At 41.3% G+C, this 23399-nt stretch overlaps 1 protein-coding gene across 1 annotated transcript in view; it reads right to left on the reverse strand.

The window, feature by feature from the left end:
* The window catches only part of sez6l (seizure related 6 homolog (mouse)-like), a gene marked incomplete at both ends in the record, with an annotated part of 50109 nt that extends 27149 nt beyond the window's left edge, over positions 1–22960 (reverse strand). The window contains 7 exons of the mRNA XM_083983905.1: positions 223–417; positions 3308–3474; positions 6150–6321; positions 7819–8004; positions 12759–12957; positions 18664–18803; positions 22936–22960. Coding sequence (XP_083840031.1) covers positions 223–417; positions 3308–3474; positions 6150–6321; positions 7819–8004; positions 12759–12957; positions 18664–18803; positions 22936–22960 — 1084 coding nt within the window. The remainder of the gene's footprint in view (positions 1–222; positions 418–3307; positions 3475–6149; positions 6322–7818; positions 8005–12758; positions 12958–18663; positions 18804–22935) is intronic.
* Positions 22961–23399: the final 439 nt, after the last annotated feature.

Consider the following 23399-nt stretch of genomic DNA (forward strand, 5'->3'; position numbering starts at 1 on the left):
ACTGACAGACCCGTGTTTCAGACCAAACACTCTATAGAAGTGATTGCTGTCGGAAGATACAACTATTTAAGACTTAGATTAACACAAACATTCACCTTACTTCTGCTTGAAATGATGGTTTAGATTTTACATCCAATCATCTTTTCTTTGTAGCTTTATGGTTATTATGAGGACTGGGACTGGAGACAGTGGTGAACTTGGACTCTCAGGTTAGTTCGTTACCTTTGCAGAGCGGCTCGGTGTCGTTCCAGTACGGGTCTCTGGCGCTGATGCACTCGATGACGGGCGGTCCCTGCTCCAGCGCGTGACCCGGGTCGCAGGAGAACTGGACCACGGCGCCGACGCTGTACAACGGGTCTGAGGTGGAGAAGTTCCCGTTCTGCAGGTACGGCTCGTAGCAGTGGCCGCGCTCGAACGCTGTAGAGACACAGAGAGACAGAGAGACCAACCTCAGTGTGTGTGTGTGTCTGTGTGTGTGTGGTGTTTTTAAAGGGGTAGTTCACCCCCAAAAAAACAGGGTCCGTCCTCTTCCCAGTTCGTCCAAATTTGACGAACCAGGAAGAGAAGCTTCCGCTATAAAACAAGCTTGAAATATAGACTTATTTAAGTTTTTCGGGACAATTTCGCATTTCGGGGCTTCAATACAAGACGGACATTACATACGAGCAGCATGGAGGTATTTGGATGTGTTTTGGTGTGTCTTTTTGTTACGAAGACAGTTGGTATTCATTTGCAACCGTCATACACTGCAAAAACTCAAAATCTTACTGAGAATATTTGTCTCATTTCTAGTAAAAAATATCATTTCTAGTCAAAACAAGTCTCATCATAATTAAAATAAGACTCATCACATTAAAAAGTAGATTGTTTTTAGACACTTTTTACGTCTTTCAAGCATTTTTTTCACTTAAAATCATCTGATAGTGGAGCAAGTTTTTCTTTCTTATTACAAGCACAAAAACTTGCTTTCACTGGCAGATTTTTCTACTTATTTCAAGTGAAAATTGGTTTGAAACAAGTGAAAATGATCTAAAAACAAGTCAATTTTTAGGTGATGACTATTATGTAAGTGGAAATAGTTTAGTTTTGACTAGAAATGAGACATTTTGACAAGAAATAAGACAAATATTCTTGGAAAGATTTTGAGTTTTTGCAGTGTATGGACATGCAGTGCTGCACGGACCCCCCGCTGTAACTCAGAGAAGCCACGGAGGACTCTGAAACTTCTCCCAGCCCTTAGTCCACATGAGGGGGAGGAGATAATGAGTTTTTGGTGAACAATCCCTTTAACTTCCTGCCTGATTCCTGGGTGTAATCTCTCTGAGCAGACGCCAAGACGACTGGTAGTATCTGTGTTTTCTTGTAGCTTTTCCTCTTCACTGATGAGGATAAACTCGTCAGAGGAGGAGGAGGTGGAGGGTTTGGAGAGGGGGGTGTGGGGGGTGTGGGGATTTTTCCTGTTGCCAGAATCTGTGAAAGCTTCAGATCAGATTATGTTGAACAACCGGCGCTGCTGCTGCTGCTGCTGCTGCTGCCAGTCCAGCCCCAATCCAGCTGGCAGCGAGCGGCGAGCAGAACCAGAGAGCAGCACGAGCTCCTCCGCTCCGTCTCGTTCCCATCTTTAAACTCTCATTATAGAAATGGAACGACTCATCTAGTGCGTTTAAATGTTAAAGCGAGACACCCCAGGCACTGATCAATTTTAAGATTTTTGGCTATTTTTCTTCATTAAAGGACAATTCCAGGCGAATTCAACTCTGGGGTGTATTTTCCTATCATATTAGGTCTAAAAGAAGGAATCTGAAGGTTTTCAGTCTCCTGTTTTGCGGTAGTTGTGTCTGTCCCCGCGTCGCCACGGCAGCGATGAATGGGAGTGGATGTAAGTTCCGCTGCTGAGGCTGTTTCCATCCCTCAAAGCCGCAATTTTTTTCCACAGACAGCGTCAGATGGTGACTCAAACATGCAGCCAGAAGTTTATTTACTTCAAGCAAGCCGACATGTTTGTAAAACTAGATCTAATTCTAAGTCTCCCGGAGTCTCGTGCAAGCCCAAAGTTGCAGTGCTGGTGTGTTCAGGTGCAGTGGGAAGCTCCCGTTTGTGTCATAAACACAGGAATATCAACTCTTTACTTGCTTCAAGTCTACATTTTTTTCCACAGACAGCGTCAGGTGGCGACTCAAACATGCGCCGAGAAGTTTTTTTTACTTGAAGCAAGTAAAGAGTTGATATTCCTGTGTTTATGACACAAACGGGAGCTTCCCACTGCACCTGAACACACCGCGCACGGCAACTGGGTCTCGCGCGAGACTCCGGGAGACTTTGAATTAGATCTAGTTTTACAAACATGTCGGCTTGTTGAAGTAAATAAACTTCTGGCTGCATGTTTGAGTCTCCATCTGACGCTGTCTGTGGCTTTGAGGGATGGAAACAGCCTAAGCAGCAGAACTTACATCCACTCCCATTCATTGCTGCCGTGGCGACGCGGGGACAGACACAACTACCGCAAAACAGGAGATATTAAACTGAAAATCTTCAGATTCCTTCTTTTAGACCTAAAATGTTAGGAACATACAGCCCCCGAGTTGAATTCGTCTGGAATTGTCCTTTAAAGAGGTTATTTTACATCATTTTGTCTCTTTTGTTGGTAGATTTCTCCTAAATTTGCTAAAAGTTAGCAGCTACTGTGACACACTAACTGTGCTTGTTGTCTGACCCATGTCATGTCAGGTGTCATTGTAAAGTTCTTTCTCTCCTGAACAATGATGTAGGCTTCAAAAATTGTTATCTCCTCCGTATCCACAACCAATCATAAACGTATGATTTACATTAACAATCTATGTAGTTTTACAGTCCAAGTCTTTAAAGGCCGTTTTCTCAGATTCAGTTTTTCAGACTCTGAGCTAGAAATCTCCACTTCAGCAGCACTTACAGACACCAAACCTTCTAGTTTTATTCCTGTCTATATTCTGAAGGTTTTTACAGAGGGGATTGTTGATATATCATTCACAGCCTCATTTATACAACATTTTATTCCTAAAAACATGGCGAAATTGGATTTTTTTAGGGCTGGTGACAGTATTTTCTCATTTAAAAGTAATAAAAAGAGATTTTTCAGATTTCGGGTCAGGAAATATATGTAAATTATCGCATATTTCATCAGATATAGCCTCATTTACATATTTTGACAAAACTTGTAATACAAAAAATATTTGTCTTAATGTGAGTGATAAACTTGGGAAGTTTCATGGTGAAATCTGTTAGTTAAACCTGGGGTGTCTCCCCTTAAGTGCTGTTGTTGTTGTTTTACCTTCGTAGCGGATGTTGAATCCCGTGTTGTGGTTCGGTTGGTCGGTGATGAACTGGATTCTCACGGCCGGACCCTCGCTGATCACGCCCTCGAAGGGGATCTGCCCCCCCCGGCCCGAGTCGAACAGAACCACCGAGCCGGCGTCCAGACCGCTCCACAGCACCAGCCTGCAGGGGGGGGGGGGGGGATACATGGATTACTGACCTATACCTATGTTATCTACATTAAACTAAATATATATGGAGGCCTATATTGTCTCTGTATTAAAATACAATGAAATGGCAACTGCCCATCACAGTGGCGTTCTGGCGTTCTGGCGTTCTGGCTACTGTAGCTACATACTTATAATCATCACACATGATAAAAGCAGAAACAGAAAAACACTCGTCAACATAGAAACAAGGACCGAGGTGAAAAGAAGAAGAGACCACGTTCACTATTGTTTCTTAAAAAGCTTCTCTACATGTACGACACTCGTTTTAAACACCAACACAAACACAACTTACTTACTTATCCCCATTACGCCGGATGGCGCATAGGGCAGCAACAAGAAACAAACACAACTCCTTCTGCTTAATGAGACACTGATGAGGTCATCGATCACCTGAACCACATCTGGTTTTACAGGAAGGATACCACAGAGGTGCCTCTGTGGTCCTCAGATGTGGTGCAGACATTTTCATATTTCTAATTTAAAGGGATAGTTCACTCAAAATTGAAATTTCTACTCATTATCTCCTCCCCCTCATGTGGACTAAGGGCTGGGATTAAACATTAAGACATTATCATCACCAAAACTGATTGATAAACTCTTCCTAAATTGAAATATTCATGTTGTGTTGTGTGGGAATTAATATGAACGATATGTTTTCTTCACATTATCATTATTCAAAGTCTGAAAAGACTTAATATGTTTTGTTTATTTTGACTAGTTGTCATTTTCTGCCAATAAATAAATGCTCTAATGACAATATTTTTATTTCAAATTAGGGAAAAATATTTGTAGTTAATAGAATAAAACAAAAATGTTCATTTTACTTCAACGCAAAACTACAAATAGTAAAAACCAGAGAAACTGAACATTTTAAAGTGGTCTCTCACTGTAAAAGTCATTATGGGATGCACCAAGAGGGAACGATGAGGAGATGAATACAACAGAAATGTTCCCAGTAGGGACAGACCGATTACCGGCATGGTCAATAATATCGGCCGATTTTTCACCAATAAAATAAATCGCTCCCACTAAAACTGAGATTTGTTTTTTGTTAGTTTGTTTTATTCTACAAAAAGGTATAAGATCTGTTTTTGATCACAGTTTTCACAGTGTACAAAAAAGAAACTAACAGTTTACAGTGTCAGTCTAATCTCAGGAGTCTTATTCTAACTTTTGACAACAAAAATGTTCATTTTTTCTGCAAATGAATATCAGTTCTTAATACTGGTTATCAGTTTCCTTGATTACTAATAATCGGTATTGGTATCAGCCCTGAAGAACCATATTGGTCGATCCCTAGTGAAAGTGTCGGGAAATTCAAGTTAAAGCTTCATAAAGTTGGAGGGAACAAGTTGAGTTCTGCTCTAATGGTTTTACTGGTTTAATCCTGTGTCCCCGTGTTAACTGTTCATTTATCTGTTGTTGCCAAATTTAATATAAAACTGTATTTTTATATCATGATTTTTGATGCTTTTTCTCTCCCACTCATCCTGCACTCGAGGACATTTTCCTCATTTTTGCTGCTTGCATCCAAATAAAATTGTTTCTCTAATTTTTGCATCCCCCTCCCAGACTGTAAAACCCTGCCAGTCACCATCACACCCCCTCCTCCCCCCTGCTGTCTGTGAGTCTGGGCCAGCGCTGAGTGTGTGTGTCTGTGTGTGTGTGTGTCGCTTTGGCAGAGAAAACTTGGAGAAAAAAAACACTTTAAATAAGTTGTTGGACAAGTAACATCGTAGTTTAAAGGGACATTGTGTAAGAATTCCTCCCATCTAGCGTTGTGGTTGTAGATCTCAAGCAACTCAGAACAAGACGAGAATCTCCATGAACGTCTTCGACTTCACTGCAAAAACTCAAAATCTTTCCAAGAATATTTGTCTTATTTCTTGTCAAAATGTATAATTTCTAGTCAAAACTAAACTGTTTCCACTTAAAATGAGACTCATCACCTGAAGTTTGAAGATGGTGGCGGGGCGCTCCTCTGTTTGAGCGACTCGCGGTTTGTGGCTCAAATAGGTACCTGGTTTTAGGGCAAGATCTATCTGCTGTTGCAGCTTTTATGTGAGCGCCACAGGAATTTTAGAATGTTTATGGTTTTCATGTGAGATCTTTTAATGTGAGTTTTTATGTTGACGTCTGTATGTTTATGTTTAACTGAGCCCAAACTGATGACAATTTTCTGTCCTGGTGACAGACAATAAAGTTTTTTTGAATTGAATTGAAATTAACTTGTTTTTAGATCATTTTCACTTGTTTCAAACTAATTTTCACTTGAAATAAGTAGAAAAATCTGCCAGTGAAAGCAAGTTTTTTGTGCTTGTAATAAGGAAGAAAAACTTGCTCCACTATCAGATTTTTCTACTTATTTCAAGTGAAAATCAGCTTGAAAGAAGTAAAAAGTGTCTAAAAACAAGCTACTTTTTATGTGATGAGTCTTATTTTAAATATAATGACTATAATGAATTTGACTAGAAATGACATTTTGACTAGAAATAAGACAAATATTCTTGGTAAGATATTTGAGTTTTTGCAGTGTTACTTCTGAAAGTCTCCAGGTAGGTCACCGCTGACTTAGAGGAAACTTGGTCCCATTAAACACACTGCCCCCCCAGTCCCCATGCCTCTTACCTGTCGGTGGGGCCCAGGGCCAGCCTCTCCAGGTGCAGGTGCAGCCTCTGGTCCTTGGGGGCCTCCAGGGACCAGGAGCAGGAGCAGTCCTGGGTGGCGTTGGGCCCGTGGTGTGGAGACGGAGACAACACCCGCCCCACGGTGGCGTTCTTCACCGTCCCTCCACACAGAGCTGCAGCCAGAGCACACATACAGTACAGTGCTTTAAAGGGATAGTTCAACAGTTAGTCAAGTTCTTCTCTCACTATAATCCCTATAGTCATAGCTACGGAAGAGCACTAGGGCCAACAACTGAGTTTTTTAAAAAGATTCTGAGAAAAAAAGTAAGAATTTCTTTTTTTTTTGCCTTTATTTGATAGCACATAGTGAGATAGACAGGAAAGGGGGAGGCAGAAAGAGGGGGAATGACATGCAGGAAAGGTCTGCCCGACGCAGGATTCGAACCGGGGGACGCCTGCGTTGAGGACTATAGCCTCTACATAGGGCACCGCTTTAACCACTGCGCCACACACCGCCCCAAAAAGTAAGAATTTCTAAGTTTAATCTCAGAAATTCTGACTTTTTAGTTGTTTTAGAGGTAAATGCAAAGCCGGTGCTGTGCCGAAAAGAGACTATTTGATGAAAAACTGTCCCTGAAGGCAACGCGCATCAGCGGTTTTGCATGAATTTACCTCTAAAACACACACATCCTTGTAATGCTATCTTTGTGAGGACGCTCATTGACATAATGTATTCCCTATAGCCCCTTACGCTAACCCTTAACCATCCAAAACAAATGCCTAACCTTAACCATTACTCTTAATTTAAACCTAATTATAACCTAAAGTCTTAACCCTCAAACCGCCCTTGGAAAAAGTGAGCACCGGCCAAAATGTCCTCACTTCCCAAAAATGTCCTCACTCTGTTGGTTAAAAACTCTCGACGGTCCTCACAATAAGTACAAGAACACATACACACACATTCTTGTAATGCTATCTTTGCGAGGACACTCGTTGACATAATGTATTCTCTAGCCCCGTACCCTAACCCTTACCCATCCAAAACAAATGCCTAACCTTAACCATTACTCTTAATTTAAACCTAATTATAATACTGTTTTAAATAATTCTGAGTGCACTTTAACCTTTCAATTCATTCATACTATTCTTTACTAATTCAAGTAATTACCACCCATTTCATACATCCTCCATCTTTCATCTTCTACTTTTACTATTCAGATATTGTTTAATCTACATCAGTAATGGTTCAAAAATGTTTTCAAACTGTCAGTTTTAAGTAAATCTGAGTAGACTTCAGACTTTCAATTTCTTCATACTGATCTTCAACAATTCAAGTAATTTTAAACCATTTCATATTCTTCATATATTGTTTCATCTCTTCAAGATTTCTTCAGCAGTTTCTTAACTTAATTCAGCATAGTTTCAACAATTTATTCAGCTCATTCAGCTTCCAGCTTTCAGCATTCACCCGTATTTCCTTCAGGAAATGCAGCATTCTCTAGTTATAACCTAAAGTCTTAACCCAAGTCTTAATTCTCAAACAGCCCTTGGAAAAAGTGAAGACCGGCCAAAATGTCCTCATTCTGTTGGTTAAAAACTCTTGATGGTCCTCACAACGTAATAAGTACAAGAACACATACACACACACACACATATATACACACGCTCACCCCTGCAGCTGGGCTCCTTGCCGCTCCAGGTGGGCAGCGAGGCGTTGATGCAGGTGAGCAGCGGCGCCCCCTGCAGGTGGTAGCCCATGTGGCAGTGGAAGCGCGCGGTTCCTCCAGGGAGCAGGTCCAGCACCGACACGTCCCCGAAGTGAGGCCTCTTAGGCAGAGGACAGCTCAGCCTGAAGACTGCAGGAGGACCGGACACACACACACACACACACACACACACACACACACACACACACACACACACACACACACACACACACACACACACACACACACACAAAGAGAGAGACACACAACATTAATTCACATCCATATATCATCATATTTCATCCTCATGTATAAGATGGATCGACATTAAATCAGTGCATCCGTGGTCCTCAGATTTGCTGCAGACATTTTCATATTTCTAATTTAAAGGGATAGTTCACTCAAAATTGAAATTTCACTCATTATCTCCTCCCCCTCATGTGGACTAAGGGCTGGGAGAAGTTTCAGAGTCCTCCGTGGCTTCTCTGAGTTACAGGGGGTCTCGGCGTAGCAGTGCATGTCCATATGACGGTTGAGAACGGAGCTCACTTTTCTTCGTCCAAAAAGACACACCAAAAAACATCCAAATACCTCCACACAGCTCGTCTGTAATGTCCCTCTTGTATTGAAAAAAATTAAATAAGTCTATATTTTAAGCTTGTTTGTAGCAGAAGCTCCCAGTGTTGCTCTGCCGGAATCTCGCGCGATTTGCAAACTGGGTGTCAGTGCAAATCGCCCGAGATTTGCACTGACACAGGCAAAGCAGTGGACTGAGACACTGGGAGCTTCCGCTACAAACAAGCTTAGTAGATAGACTTATTTAATTTTTTTCGGAACAATTTCTCATGTTGGGGCTTCAATACAAGAGGGACATTACAGACGAGCACTATGGAGGTATTTGGATGTTTGTGTCTTTTTGTTACGAAGAAAAGTGAGCTCCGTTCTCAACCGTCATATGGACATGCAGTGCTGCACGGAGCCCCGAAATTTCAATTTTGAGTGAACTATCCCTTTAAATTCTTATTTATAAACACAGTAGAAAAAAGCAGCTCAAGTGGTTCAACATACAGGGCAAGGTCAGACAATAACATGAGAGGTCACAAGTGTTCCTGCAAAAATAAGTTTGGGATACAAAATAGATAAAAAATGATAATACAGGCGACTCCCAACATCCCAATGTCACCGGCCTTTTGCCCCTGGCATGACCTCATGACACATTTTCATATTTCTATAAAAACTTTGGTTTATGACCGAATGCAACCAGAAATATGTACCGTATACTTTATCCTTCTACAAGAATATGTACATATAAATAAACACCAATACTGAATTCAGTGCTAAATAATAGACGACCGCCGGTAAAACTAGAGTTACTGCCCCGAGGTCGTTTCCTCCATCAAACAGCTCAGCTGCAGGAGAAACGGTCACAGTCTCTTCTCCTGAGTTACAGCACTGAATAATAAAAATAATAATAACCATTATTATTATTATTCACTACATAACAACAGACAACACAGAGCATAACAGGACTTATAACATCACAGGGAAGCTGACCTTTTACCGTCTGGATATGAAATGTAATCGCTTCATTTCATCCCTATGGACATTTGTCATACTCATAGACTCAGCGCTATCTACCTTTTTCTGTTTTAACACATTAAAAATGTCGACTTCATCCATACAATCAAACGTCTTGGACCCAGAATAGGCTACTTTAAAAATTCTATTTTGTTGACATATTAGAGTCAGAAGTTTTTACAGAGGAGGATTTTGGATATCTCTTTTTATCACTTTGTAAATGAGAAAATACTGTCATTTTCCATGTTTTTAGTAATAAAATGTTGTATAAATGAGACTGTGAATGATATATCAACAATCCCCTCTGTAAAAACCTTCAGAATATAGAAAGGGATCAGAGTGGAAGGTTTGGTGTCTGTAAGTGCTGCTGAAGTGGAGATTTCTAGCTCAGAGTCTGAGTCTGAAAAACTCTTTCTGAGAAAACGGCCTTTAAAGACTTGGACTGTAAAATTACATAGATGGTTATTGTCAATCGTACTTTTATGATTTGTTGCTGATTCAAAGGAAATGACCATTTTTGAAGCCTACATCATTGTTCAGGAGAGAGAGAACTTTACAATGATACCTGACATGACATGGGTCAGACTAACTTTTGGTGAATTTAAGAGAAATTTACAGACAAAATGAAGTAAAATAAAAACATTTATGTGGATTTTCTACTATTTTTTTCCCACTTTTCTGAAAGAAGACATGTTAAAGAAGCAAACTAGAATCTCAAAGTTGATAACTGCACGAAAAAAACCCAGTGTTTTTGCCTGTAACTGTCTCGCTTTAAGCCAAAAGAACATTTGTGTCATATCTGACCCAGTTCCCTTCAGACGTTACTGAGATTTCATTTTCAAGTGGGACAGAGAGACACAGGATTTCTCCGGCTCTGAAAAAAACACCATTTCTGACACGATTACAGCAGTGGAGGCTTATCTAAGAGCAGAGGCCTTTGTGTTATTGTTGTTGTTGTTGTTTTTATGCCTGTATTTTGTCCACATCCGTCCCTGCAGAGACATTTTAATCCCCGGTGTCGGCTCGGCTCAGCTCAGCTCCTCTACCTGCTGCTGCTGCTGCTGATGTAAAAGGATTAGATGGCTGTGATTAATGGCACAGGTGGGTCTGAACACTCTGACGCTTCCTCCTTTACACTCACTGTCATATCTATTATGGGCTTACACACACACACACACACACACATACACACACACACACTACCGTTTTTTCCTCGGCGTCCTAATGAGGCGAGAGCTAATTAATCAGAGCTCTAATAAGATAATTCACATGACAGATTCAATCACCGTGTTAAGCGATTAGATGAGAAGATTTTTTGATTATGCAATTAGCATGTATACAGAGTACAAACGGCCCCCCAGGACCCGCTGATGGCTGCACTTATTGAATCTGTATGGTGGGTTTGTATGGATTCATATTCATGTTCATGTTCATATTCATAATCATACAGTAGAGCGCCTTGTAAAAGTATTCACACACATTTTGTCACGTCATTCTTTTTAGAAATGATTGTTTTTGGAGGTTTTTGGGACTTGTATAAGTGTAAAAGCAAGTTTTTTTTTATTCAATTTGATCATAATCTATTTCATAAACATATGTAAAATATTAAATAGCTTAAACTGGTTACAATACATGCTATTTTGAATTTAAAAGCATTATAAATTAAAATCTTTTAAAGGGTTTCTTGTCTGCTGGCAACATTGTACCATTGTGGAACGAGTCAACGACCCATTGAAATGAATGACTCAAAGGGTCGAAGCCTATTTATTTGAAGAATAATTAATTATAATTGCATTTTACAGTCAATTCTATCTTTTACTGTTCTAGAAACACGAGTCTCTGTAAACATTCACCTCCACTGGCCTCGTCCCCATCCCGATTCTCACTCTCATCTTCCTCATCATCATCATAAAAGCCTGAAGTTTACTTTACTGAAACCAAAATCATATTTATTGTAAGGATCAAAACACAATTATGATGAATGGTATGTTTTTGAACATTATATTTACACCTGAACACACACTACCATAATATAATCTCATGCTGCAATGTTGATTCCATAATGGTCCACTGTCGCCTCAAGGCAACATGGCAATTTTCTACGTATAATGGTACGTTGTTGCCTTCGGGCAACAGGTGCATTTTAACAAGTTTCCATTATTTAATAAGTAAATAAATTGCATGGAACTATTAAAAATTAAACTTTACTAATCTATTAGTGTAAATTTTCTTTTTTCCTGATGAAAAGGGCCAGGAGGTTACTGTAGCCTATGTTTTCAGACTGTTTTAGTGGAGCAAAATGGCAAACTCCTTTGAAAAAATCCACAAAAAATGGTTTCAGTATGGCTTCCTGAAAGTCATGTGATAAATTAAAGCATTGTTATTGGTTCTCTATGGTCTTCTCTCTTTTTTTTAAGGTATTACAGCATTAAAAGGGATGCATGGTGGAGATGTGACAGGCCAAACACTGGTTTGTTCCCTGAGGGCAACACAACACCATAAAGGGTTAATAGACCCACTTCAAAATGATCAGTTTCTCTGGTTTTTTACTATTTATAGGTGTTTGTTTGAGTGAAAATAACACTTTTGTTTTATTCTATAAACTTCTGACAACTTTTCTCCCAAATTTGAAATAAAAATATTGTCAGTTAGCAGTGGTGTAGTCTCATTTTTTTAAGTGGGTATACAGATTTTTAGGTGGCAAACTGTTCATACTCGTATCACTGGTGGTCTCAAACTTTTTTACATCAAGGACCCCAAATTGACACAAATTAGACCACAGACCCCCATTGGACAAAATTTTGAAGCAAACACCAGAAATACACAAACAATCAATGTACGTTTAAATTAGGTGTACATTTTTGAGAGATTATAGATAAATTTCTGGAAAAAAAAAGTGGTACAATTTCTCCAAAAAAGTTTAAACATTTCTAGGAAAAAAGATTTTAAAAAGAAAATAAACAAAAGAGTTTAAAAAATTTTGTAAAAAAGTCGTAAAATTAAAAAAAAAAAAAGTAAAAAGTTTCTTTAAAAAATGAGAAAAAGTGGTACAATTTCTCAAAAGAATTCTCGAAAAAGCAAGACTTGTAGGAAAATGTGGTACAATTTCTCTCTCAAAAAAAGGGGTAAAACTGAGAACCACTGACATACTTTAGTTAGATAGTTTTGTTGTACTGGGTATACTGAAATATTTATGCATTTTCAGTGGGTATACTGAATAAACCTGAGTATCACATAGACTACACCACTGTCATTTAGAGCATTTATTTGGTTTTATTTGGTATTTAACTGGTTTTAACGAGGGGGTATGAATCCTTTGGACTCACTCTGATAGTGCAGCTGGAAGGTTCCCATGTTTCCCATGTCGGGCGTGGAGCGGTAGTAGACCGACAGCGTGTTGGTGGGGCTGCGGATCACCTGACCCTCCACCAGCAGCGTCTGATTGGCCAGGACCAGCAGGGCGCCGCGGTCGTCCACGCCCCGGATGGAGAGCTGCTCGCCCTCCGACAGGTTCACGCTCTTCACCTGAACACAGACACACACATCGTTACGTTGTTTCTCTGTTTCACACAGATAATTAGTCCCTCGTTTCTTTGTTTCTTTGTTTTTCCTTCAGGTCGTGATGAAGTGAAGACGAGAAAACATTAAAATGTAAAAAGATGCTGGTTGTTGTTGCCTCCCTAACGACTCAGACAGACTCACTTCCTGTGGTGAAATGAAGACACAGTGAGTCACCAAAACATCTCAGAGGTGAAATTAAAGCTGCTCCCAACAAGGTTTTACACTAATAATATGAAAGCAGTCGCTCAGAGAGAATCACTCCGTGCTGCTCTTTCTAACTCAGTGATTTAGATTTCATTTTATTATCGTTTTGATTTTATTGCCACATTAGTGTTTGGTTTTCTGATGTTGGTGGAGACCAAATCTGAGATAAAATGAGATTTAACACCCCAGAGAAGTCACAACATGACTGCAATTGTTGTGTTTAAATGGGATGCATTATATAATATCATTTTTTAAAGGCTCTTTGACATATTTCAGACCCCAAAATGTGAGAATTGACAAATAACTCGGACTCCTGAGGTTGAAATCCATGTGGTTTTTACCAGCTGTTCCCTGAGTTGTCTCACAGTGATGTCATTAGTTTTCTAATTAGCATAATCCCGCCCCTACCTGTGAGTGCAGGTAGCTGTAGAGGGGGCGGGGCCTGGTTGAGCAGCGGCTCATTTGCATTTAAAGGGACAGACACTGAAACCAGAGAGAGCTGTGATGTTTGATCCTTGGAGGATTTGGACCGAAGCAGAACAGACACACGACTTCAAGAACCTGGGAACTGTTTTAATTGGTGGAAAAGAAGCAGAACACGTCTCCTTTAAAGCTTGTTGCTCTGCGCTTGTTTATTATGAGGTCAAACGGAAGATAATTTTGGTGATAATCCCTCACTTTTAGCGATGTTGCTGCATTTCTTCATCTCAGGAACTCTTAAAGTTTAGGATTTCCACCTTAACTCAGCTCCATGTGTCCCTTAAGCTTCTGACCGCCACACAAATATTTGAGACTGAAGAAAATTACATTTTTAGTCAATGTATATGTTCAAATTAGAGCCAATGGCGTGAATTTGTGGAAATATTGTATTGTATTGTAAAAAAAAAAAAAAAAAAAAAAAAAAGTTTTTAAAAAAATTCTAGAAAAAAGTGGCAAGAGTTCTAAAATATTATATAAAATATTTTCTCAAAAATTTCTCCAAAAAAGTGGTAAAATTTTCAAAAAGCTTTAAAAAAAGATTCAAGAAGAAACTGGTAAAATTTCTCAAAATAATAAAGAAAAGTCTAGGACTAGTGCTTGCATTTCTTTTTTAAAAAAAAAAGGGAAAAAACTAATAAAATTTTTAAAAAGTCGTAAAATGTCAATAAAAACTTGGGGACCCCTTGAAGGTTCAGGTTTAAACCTGTGGGTGCGGTGTTATAAATACTGACAGAAAAACATAAAAACTATGAATATCAGTGTTGTAATAAATCAGAGTTACTCTTTAATGCTGCAAAAACACCAACTAAAGTCTCTTTTTTTATTCCCATCAATCATTAATGTACAGTCATAAATAAAACATGATCTCTTCTTGAGTTTTATTTATCGTTAGACCAGAGTAAAGCACTGACGCAGCATTTACAGTTACTGCTATCACACCATTATTGTAAATAAACAGCCATCTATTTCCATGTTATGTGAGATAAACATAAAGAACCAGTCTTTACATTGCAGCCTGTGTGTGTGTGTGTGTGTGTGTGTGTGTGTGTGTGTGTGTGTGTGTGTGTGTGTGTGTGTGTGTGTGTGTGTGTGTGTGTGTGTGTGTGTGTGTGTGTGTGTGTGTGTGTGTGTGAGTGTGTGTGTGACACAGACTCAGTGTGTTTGGCTCTGCAGCTCATTCGCTGCTCCTGAGTCACTGTGTGCTGCTGCACAGGATCGATACCGTCCGTCCGTGGGCTCTGGTTTGAATTTGCATCGTGACGTCGCAGATTCCTGGATGAGCAGCAGCAGAGGAAAATAAATAAATAAATGAATGAAAAATAAAATAAAAACAGCTCTGGCTCTGGCTGCAGAACGTGTCGCATGGCACAGACAGAGATTCATTTTAGTCACCGGCTTCTGGTCATATCTGAAATCCCTGAAACTGTCAGCGGCACTGAGCTGAAATTGAATTGCATGTGTGTGTGTGTGCATGTGTGTGTGTCTGTGTGTCTGTGTGTGTGTGTGTGTGTGTGTCTGTCTGTGTGTGTGTCTGTCTGTGTGTGTGTGTGTGTGCGTGTGTGTGTGTGTGTTGTGGTATCCTTGTGAGGACCGACTTGACATTTACGCCCCGGGATTTGAGGACATTTCTGCATTTTGAAGACTGTTTAAATCTGAATAGTTTAAAGGTTTAAAGTTAAGGTTGGAGTCAGGTCAGAAGATCGCCGGTTCGATTCCTGCCTCCTCCTCCTGTCGGTGTGACAGAGTGTCCTTGGAGAAAAGACACTGATCCCCAGTCAGTGTGTGTGTGTGTGTGTGTGTGTGTGTGTGTGTGTGTGTGTGTGTGTGTGTGTGTGTGTGTGTGTGTGTGTGTGTGTGTGTGTGTGTGTGTGTGTGTGTGTGTGTGTGTGTGTGTGTGTGTCTCTGGGGTGGTTTTGTCCTGAGTTGTCGTCTCTCAGGTCCCAGTGGGCGGAGCTTCTGTTAATGCACCTGGATGCACCTGAACGCCTCATCCAGCTGCAGTAAAGTCCATTCATCCCCTTTGTCTCTCTCTCTTTCTCTCTCTCTCTCTCTCTCTCCATCACTCCATCTCCCTCTTGCACCACAGTTTCACCTTTCACACATCCACTCAGCATTACTGAATTACACGTTACCTGTGGTGACACTTTATAACTAGAAAATTTCCTCTGGGAAATTTTGATAGGACCAGGCATACCATCTCTGTCAACATGGGAATCAAATCCACGATCTTAAGGTCAAGACAGAGCTGATCACCTGTGTGCTGGTGTTTGTGTGTGCCTGTATAATACCTCTCGAAACGACAAGACAACAACTAATTCATAAGACTTGTGTCTACTGTTTAAAGTTCAAATGAAGTCTCTAGGTGAAAGTATGCCTGAGCAGTAGACGTTTGAAAAACTCTGATGATTGTTCTTTTTCGCTCTTATTTTTCCGCTTGTCCCATTGACTTGAATGCAAAATTTGAATTTGCAAAGTTTTTTGCGTATTACGTCGCAAAAAATTCATAATAGCACACCAATCCCGATCAAACCGCACGTTAGTAGCGAATCGAAATTTGTCCGGAAGATGACCAGTGATACACCAATGTGATATGTTGCATCTTTTTAACATCTTTGATACGTGAAAATAAACAAACAAACACTTGGGTCTCCCGTAATTAGCATTAGCGTAGCATTTCTCTTTTGCGTTTGTTTCGTGGGTTTGCGTGTTTTCTGGTTCTGCATCGTTTCTGTGATTTCAGCATTTCTCGGTTGCAGTGTTTTTCTTTTGGAATTGTTTCATGCGTTTGTGTGCTTTTGGTTTTGCATCGTTTGCCCTTGACGGCCACCGTAGAATAAGACTAGAAAAGCAGCACATTCAATAAAACAGAGTAACTTAGTAGGGTGTCCAAACTTTTGCACTTAATAATACTAATAATAATTTTATTTTTTTCTGTTTATAAAGTTCATTGAATAAAAAAAAGCAACAGAGTTTCCTTTTGCATGGAAAAAAAACCAACAAAAATCTATAATTGAGACAAAGTTTTGTTTGCAGCTGTGGAGGTGATGAAGTTAGAGGTTCCTGAACGCATCGTGCCTGTGCAGGTCCTGACAGATACAGAGGAGGATAACAAACTGTGTGTTTGCTGTGTGAGGGCTGAGGCTAATTGCTGAGTCCCGCTGCGTCTGTTTACGGTCGTGCAAATCAAAACAAAGACAGAGAGACAGTGTCCTCACAGTGTCCTCACCGTGTCCTCTCTGACTGGGATGGAAAAACCTGCAACATTTGTTCTGCTCCACTGCTCCGGATGAAATAACAAGGTACATACATGGAGATTTGGGGGCGTCAGGTTTCCTGCTGTTTTCACCAAAATTATTTTCCAGCCAAGAGACGCTCGGTGGAAGGCAGAGACCTCTGTGATGGGATAGTAATGTCTTTCCAGGATGTTTTAGAGTTCGGCTACATGCAAAAGTTTACACTGTTTATACTCTACACTATATGAGTTCAGTGGTGTCTCTAAGGATTCCAGTCATGTACCAGAGATATCTGATTGTTTTCTGAGTGTTTGTTGTGGTTGAAAGAATTGCAAAAATGGCCGGAATTCTCCTTTAAAGGGGCACATGGAGCAGAGTTAAGATGGAAATACTAAACTTTAAGAGTTCCTGAGATGAAGAAATGCAGCAACATTGCTAAAAGTGAGGGATTATCACCAGAATGATATTTCGTTTGACCTCATAATAAACAAGCGCAGAGCAACAAGCTTTAAAGGAGACGTGTTCTGCTTCTTTTCCACCAATTAAACCAGTTCCCAGGTTCTTAAAGTCGTGTCTGTTCTGCTTCGGTCCAAATCCTCCAAGGATCAAACATCACAGCTCTCTACGGTTTCAGTGTCTGTCCTTTTAAATGCAAATGAGCCGCTGCTCACCAGGCCACGCCCCCTTTACAGGTACCTGTAGGCTACTCACAGGTAGGGGCGGGGTTATGCTAATTAGAAAACTAATGACATCAGACTACTGAGGGAGCTCTCTCAGCTGGTAAAAGCACATGGATTTCATGAATATCATTAATTTATTTAGTCAATTCTCACATTTTGGGGTCTGGAACATGTTAAAGAGCCTTCAGAAAATGATATTTATATAATGCGTCCCCTTTAAACACAACACTGACGTATTGTAGTTTACAATTACAGTCTTGTTGTGACTTCTCTGGGGTGTTAAACCTCATTTTATCTCAGATTTGGTCTCCACCAACATTGGAAAACATCTTTTCAGTGTGGAAAACGAAACACTAATGTGGCAATAAAATCAAAACCATAGATAGATAGATAGATAGATAGATAGATAGATAGATAGATAGATAGATAGATAGATAGATAGATAGATAGATAGATAGATAGAACTTTATTCATCCCGAAGGAAATTATTCGGCCAGGCCGCTCCATAATAACATGAAAAAGGCTGAAAGGCTGAGTAGGAAAGAGCAGCACGGAGTGATTCTCTCTGAGTGACTGCTTTCATATTATTAGTGTAAAACTAACAGTGCCTGTCCCTTTAAATGCAAATGAGCCGCTGCTCACCAGGCCACGCCCCCTCTACAGCTACCTGTACACAGGTAGGGGTGGGATTATGCAAATTAGAAAACTAATGACATCATTGTGGATGGATTTCAACCTCAGGAGTCTGAAAATGACTGGTTTATTGGTTAATTCTCACATTTTGGGGTCAGGAACATGTCAAAGAGGCTTCAGAGAGTGACATTTATATAATCTGTCCCCTTTAAACACAACACTGATGTATTGCATTGGACAGGACGTCAGAGCGCCGGTGAAATGCTGCATTAGTTTGGTAGAGTGTGAACAAGAAGAGCCGAGCTGCTGCAGCACCGACAGCCGCCAGTAGGAGGCAGAGCTGAACTCTGCAGCATCGTGACGTCCAGCGGTCGAGACACACAGTGTGACAGTTCAACAACCTGCAGCCTGGCTCTGTGTGTGTGTGTGTGTGTGTGTACCTGAAGCTCCACACCGTAGCCGGTGTACACGGTCACTGTGTAAGTGCAGTGCAGGAAGGCGCCGTCGGGCAGCGGGGGGTCGTCGGAGGAGTCGATGTACCCCTCGGGGTCGGAGAAATTCACCATGCAGCTCTGCACGGCTGAGGAGAGAGAGAGGGAACAGTTTATTCTTTCTGCTCTGGCCTGGTTTTATATTTCCTCGTGTAATCTCTTTAACGCCATGCAGGCTGAGTGGAAACTCTCTGGAAATCCCTGCTGTGTGTAATTAATGATGGAAATTACTGGGCTGAGAGGAACCACGACGCAGCAGCAGCAGAGAGAGAGAAGGACACAAACACATCACATCCTCTGTTTCCTGCATCAGCACAGAAAACGATTTAGATCCTTGACTTCAGCTAAATGAGCTTCATATGAGCAGAGTCTGAACCTTTATCTACATGTTTAACTAATGACATGTTTAATCTGGGAGCTAAAGAAGCTAAACACGCTCAGACTGACACAAGTGAAGATAGATTAGTTTTCTGAGTCAGTCACATCACAGACAGACGTCTTATCAACCATCCTGACAGATATGAATGTTAGAAAAACTAGTTTAGTTAAAATCATGACAGAATCCGTCACTTCTTAACGAGTGTATTATCTTGTGATGGGACGTCTTGAGTCAAATAACAGCGCATTTCACTGTCAGCCGTTTCCAACATGGCGGCCGGGTCACAAACGATCTCATTTTACAGTAAAGCAGAAGTAAGGTGAATGTTTGTGTTAATATAAGTCTTAAATAGTTGTATCTTCCGACAGCAATCACTTCTATAGAGTGTTTGGTCTGAAACACGGGTCTGTCAGTCACTCTGCTCTGCTCTGAGCCCAGGAGAAAACTTTCCTTGTATCCTACAACCTTTATCCAATGAGGAGAGAGAACGGCATAAAGGGGCGGTCCTCTCTGTGTGTGCAGCCAAGGGATGCGCCTGAATGTGGTGATGTAGGGACGAGGGCGGGGACTGCTAACTCCATCTGCTGACAGGAAGTTAGACAAAACCACCGGATCGCTTACTGAAGCTTTAACCAGCACACTAAAGTATGTTTCTGAAAACATTTGAGGCGGGAAATGTGTAGTGCAGTAACAGAATCGTGATTCATATCTGATCAACACTGCCTAGTTTGATAGTTTGAACGAAGTTTCTGAGCCGGCCGCATTGCGTTGGACGGACGTCATTTGCATAAAGTTCAATCTATTGAACTTTATGCAAATTCATATACGGCGACGGGGCCGTCAACTGGACGTGCTGTGTCCATCATGCACCGCGCGGCCGGAGCTCCTGCTCTACATAGACAATGAATGGGATCCGCTGACTTGACGTCCGTTGCCAGAGTTGGTGTGTCTGTACCAACAGTGTTACAACGAGCAACAGTAGCCTAACTTTTTTGATTATCTGTTCACATGTTTTCAGCAACTATATAAAGTTTGACTTGTTGTTTTGTGTTTCCTGTTTGTCTCTTACTTTCTCTCTCTCTGCATGTATTCCTCACTTCCTGTCTAGTTCTCCCTTGATTACTGAGGGTGAATTCCGATTCTCCCCTTAGCCCTAGCCCTTGGCCCTAACCCTTCGTTTTGCGCGTTCACGTGAAGTGGTAGGGGTGTCCCAATTCTGGTTCAGACGAGGGTTAGGGGGAAGGGGTAGGGCTATCTCGCCCTCGAAACGGAGATTTTTCAGGGGCACACTACGGACCGAGGGCTATGGCAAGTTTCCCAGAATGCATCTTGCGGCAACCGGCAGCTGATTTATTTCTCACTGTAGCGCTGTTATTACGTCATTTTGTTAAGTTTTAATATTTTTTCATGCGATAAAGTAGCTGTTTAGATCCCCAATGTGCGGTCGGTTTATCCACATGAGGCTGTTTAGACGTTTGTTCCGATGTTTTTCGGAGAAGTGAAGCTCCACGGTGGAGCCTCCACCTGTGGAGCAGATCAGCAGCTCGTCACGGAGACACCACCTGGCCGGAGAGCTCGTCAGCCGGCCAACCTCCGTCGTCATCCCGGTAGAAAAGACGACCGCTAATTAACTTACCCGCAGGTTTTTAAAGGTTTACCGCCGCGTAGTTACATTCTTTTTAGGAGATAAATGCTGGTCTCATTGATGAAATGTAACAATTGTCGCATTAATTAGTTTGAATTAAAAGTGAAGCTTCATGTGTTTTGGACACAGAAGCAGCACTGCCTGGGGGATCTGTAGCCTATACAGAAATCACCACATTTACATCAATAAATAAATGTTTTACAATGAACCGATCAGTCTTCATTACATTTTATTTTATTTTATTTTATTAAGTTAACATGGTTTTGAATAGAGGATTTGTGGCAAAAGCTCGTCACGTCTGCTTATGTGAAAGCAGCAGAGACGACTGATGACGTATGTGACTGTTGAAGTGGTGTCCCAATTCGTAGGGGTTGACTTTCAACCCTACTCCTTGTAGCTCCGTTTCAAGGGCAAGGGTTAAAGGGATAGTTCAACATTTTGGCAAATTGGCCCATCGCCATAATCCCTATAGTCATAGCAGTAGGTTCGTTACCTTTATTTGTCGGTGTAAGCTATTTTTAGAACGGAGGAGCAGAGCGTCTGGCTGTTCAGAGCTACATGGAGGCTAATGGAATTTCTTGGTTTCCCTCATCAAACTCATCAAATACAAAATCCCAAAACTCCAAAACGCTTCCGGGACAAGTTGTGAGCTGCACATTCACCACGCTATGAGATAATAATAGAACGTTACGAGACAGAGTTGTTTTAGAGGGAAATTCATGCAAAACCGCTGATGCGCGTTGCCTTCAGGGACAGTTTTTCAGCAAGCAGACTCTGTATTTACCTCGAAAACGGCTCCGTTTCGTAACGTTCCATTATTATCTCATAGCGTGGTGATTGTGCAGGTCACAACTTGTCCACGAAAGCGTTTTGGAGTTTTGGGATTTTGTATTTGATGAGTTTGATGAGGGAAACCAAGAAATTCCATTAGCCTCCATAGTGTAGCTCTGAACAGCCAGACGCTCTGCTCCTCCGTTCTAAAAATAGCTTACACCGACAAATAAAGGTAACGAACCTACTGCTATGACTATAGGGATTATGGCGATGGGCCAATTTGCCAAAATGTTGAACTATCCCTTTAAGGGCTAGGGGTAGAGGTAGGGGTAGGGGTAGGGATGAAAAATAGAATTGGAATTGGGCCTGATTGTCGGCACCTGTGTCTCATCCCTCTTGTGCTTGTATACCTCTCTCTCCCATGTGTCTTTGTCAGTTCGTCTGTGACTGTGACTGTAGTGTTCCGGCCCTGTTCCTCCTGGATTTTCCCTAGAGTAGTATTCTGTGTAACCTGGTTTTTGGTATCTGCCCCTCGCCTGTTTCTCGACCTGCCTCTGCCTCACGTTTTTGTACCGTAGCCCTGTGGACTGACTTCCCGTGTATCGACTCTTTGCCTGGTAATAAACTCCGTCTATTGAACCCGTTGGTCTCAGATCTGCTCTGTGGGTCCTGTCCTGTCCGTCTGGTCCTGACAAATTCTCTCTCATTTCTAAAAATGAGCTGATGGAAGCTGTTATTGTAAGAGAGGTAGGCAATAAGCTGAAGCTTCATCCTACACCTTCTCATTCAAGGTACGTTTGTTTGATTTTGTTTTTGTTTTGTTTTATACCTGAAGGGGAAAAAAAGAAATTAAATATTGTTTGTTTATATATGTTTAAATCATGTGTAATGTTGTTTATTGAAGTGTGTAGCCTACTTGAATCTACAGGACTAAACTCACTACACTGCAAAAATTCAAAATCTTACTGAGAATATTTGTCTTATTTCTAGTCAAAATGTAATTTCTAGTCAAAATAAATCTAATTCTACTTAAAATAAGACTCATCACATTTAAAAAGCAGCTTGTTTTTAGACACTTTTTACTTTTTTCAAGCAAATTTTCCACTTAAAATAAGTAGAAAAATCTGACAGTGGATCAAGTTTTCCTTTCCTATTACAAGCACAAAAAAACTTGCTTTCACTGGCAGATTTTTCTACTTATTTCAATTGAAAATTAGTTTGAAACAAGTGAAAATTATCTAAAAACAAGTTAATTTTTAGGTGATGAGTCTTATTTAAAGTGGAAAGAGATTAGTTTTGACTAGAAATAAGACAAATATTCTTGGAAAGATTTTGAGTTTTTGCAGTGTAAACTAAAACTAAACTAAACCAACTAAGAGTCAGAGTGGTTGTGAGGATGTTTTTATCCGTAGCATCCCGGTACCTGCTGAGGGCGTCCCCGTCTCCATGTCCTCATCGTCCAGCGTTGCCGTGGTGACGTCAGCCTCCTGCTCAGGAGTGTGTGTGTGTGTGTGAGGTGTCTGGGAGGAGGAGGAGTGTGTGTCTGCAGCAGCAGGAGGAGGAGGAGGAGAAGTGTGTGTAGGCGTGGGGGCCGGGGCTTTCCCCCTCTGGTGCTCCGGGGCTCCGAGGCTCAGCCCGCGGCCCAGGAGGGGCAGCAGCTTCTGGGGCAGAGCCGAGGGCAGGACGTCCAGGCGGGTCCGATGAGCCAGAACCGACTGCAGCAAACCTCTGGCAGCGGCACCGGGGCTTCGGCCGGGGGCAGCGGGGGCAACGGGGGTGATGTTCTCCTTTGGTGTCGCCACCGGGGACAGGAGGGACACGGGGGCCACAGCCGGTGTGGGGGCTTCTGTATCTGAAGAGAGACAGAGAGAAGGAGGGAAAATGAAT

The sequence above is a fragment of the Trachurus trachurus genome, assembly GCF_905171665.1.
Source record: "Trachurus trachurus genome assembly, chromosome: 12".
Classification (NCBI taxonomy): Eukaryota; Metazoa; Chordata; class Actinopteri; order Carangiformes; family Carangidae; genus Trachurus; species Trachurus trachurus.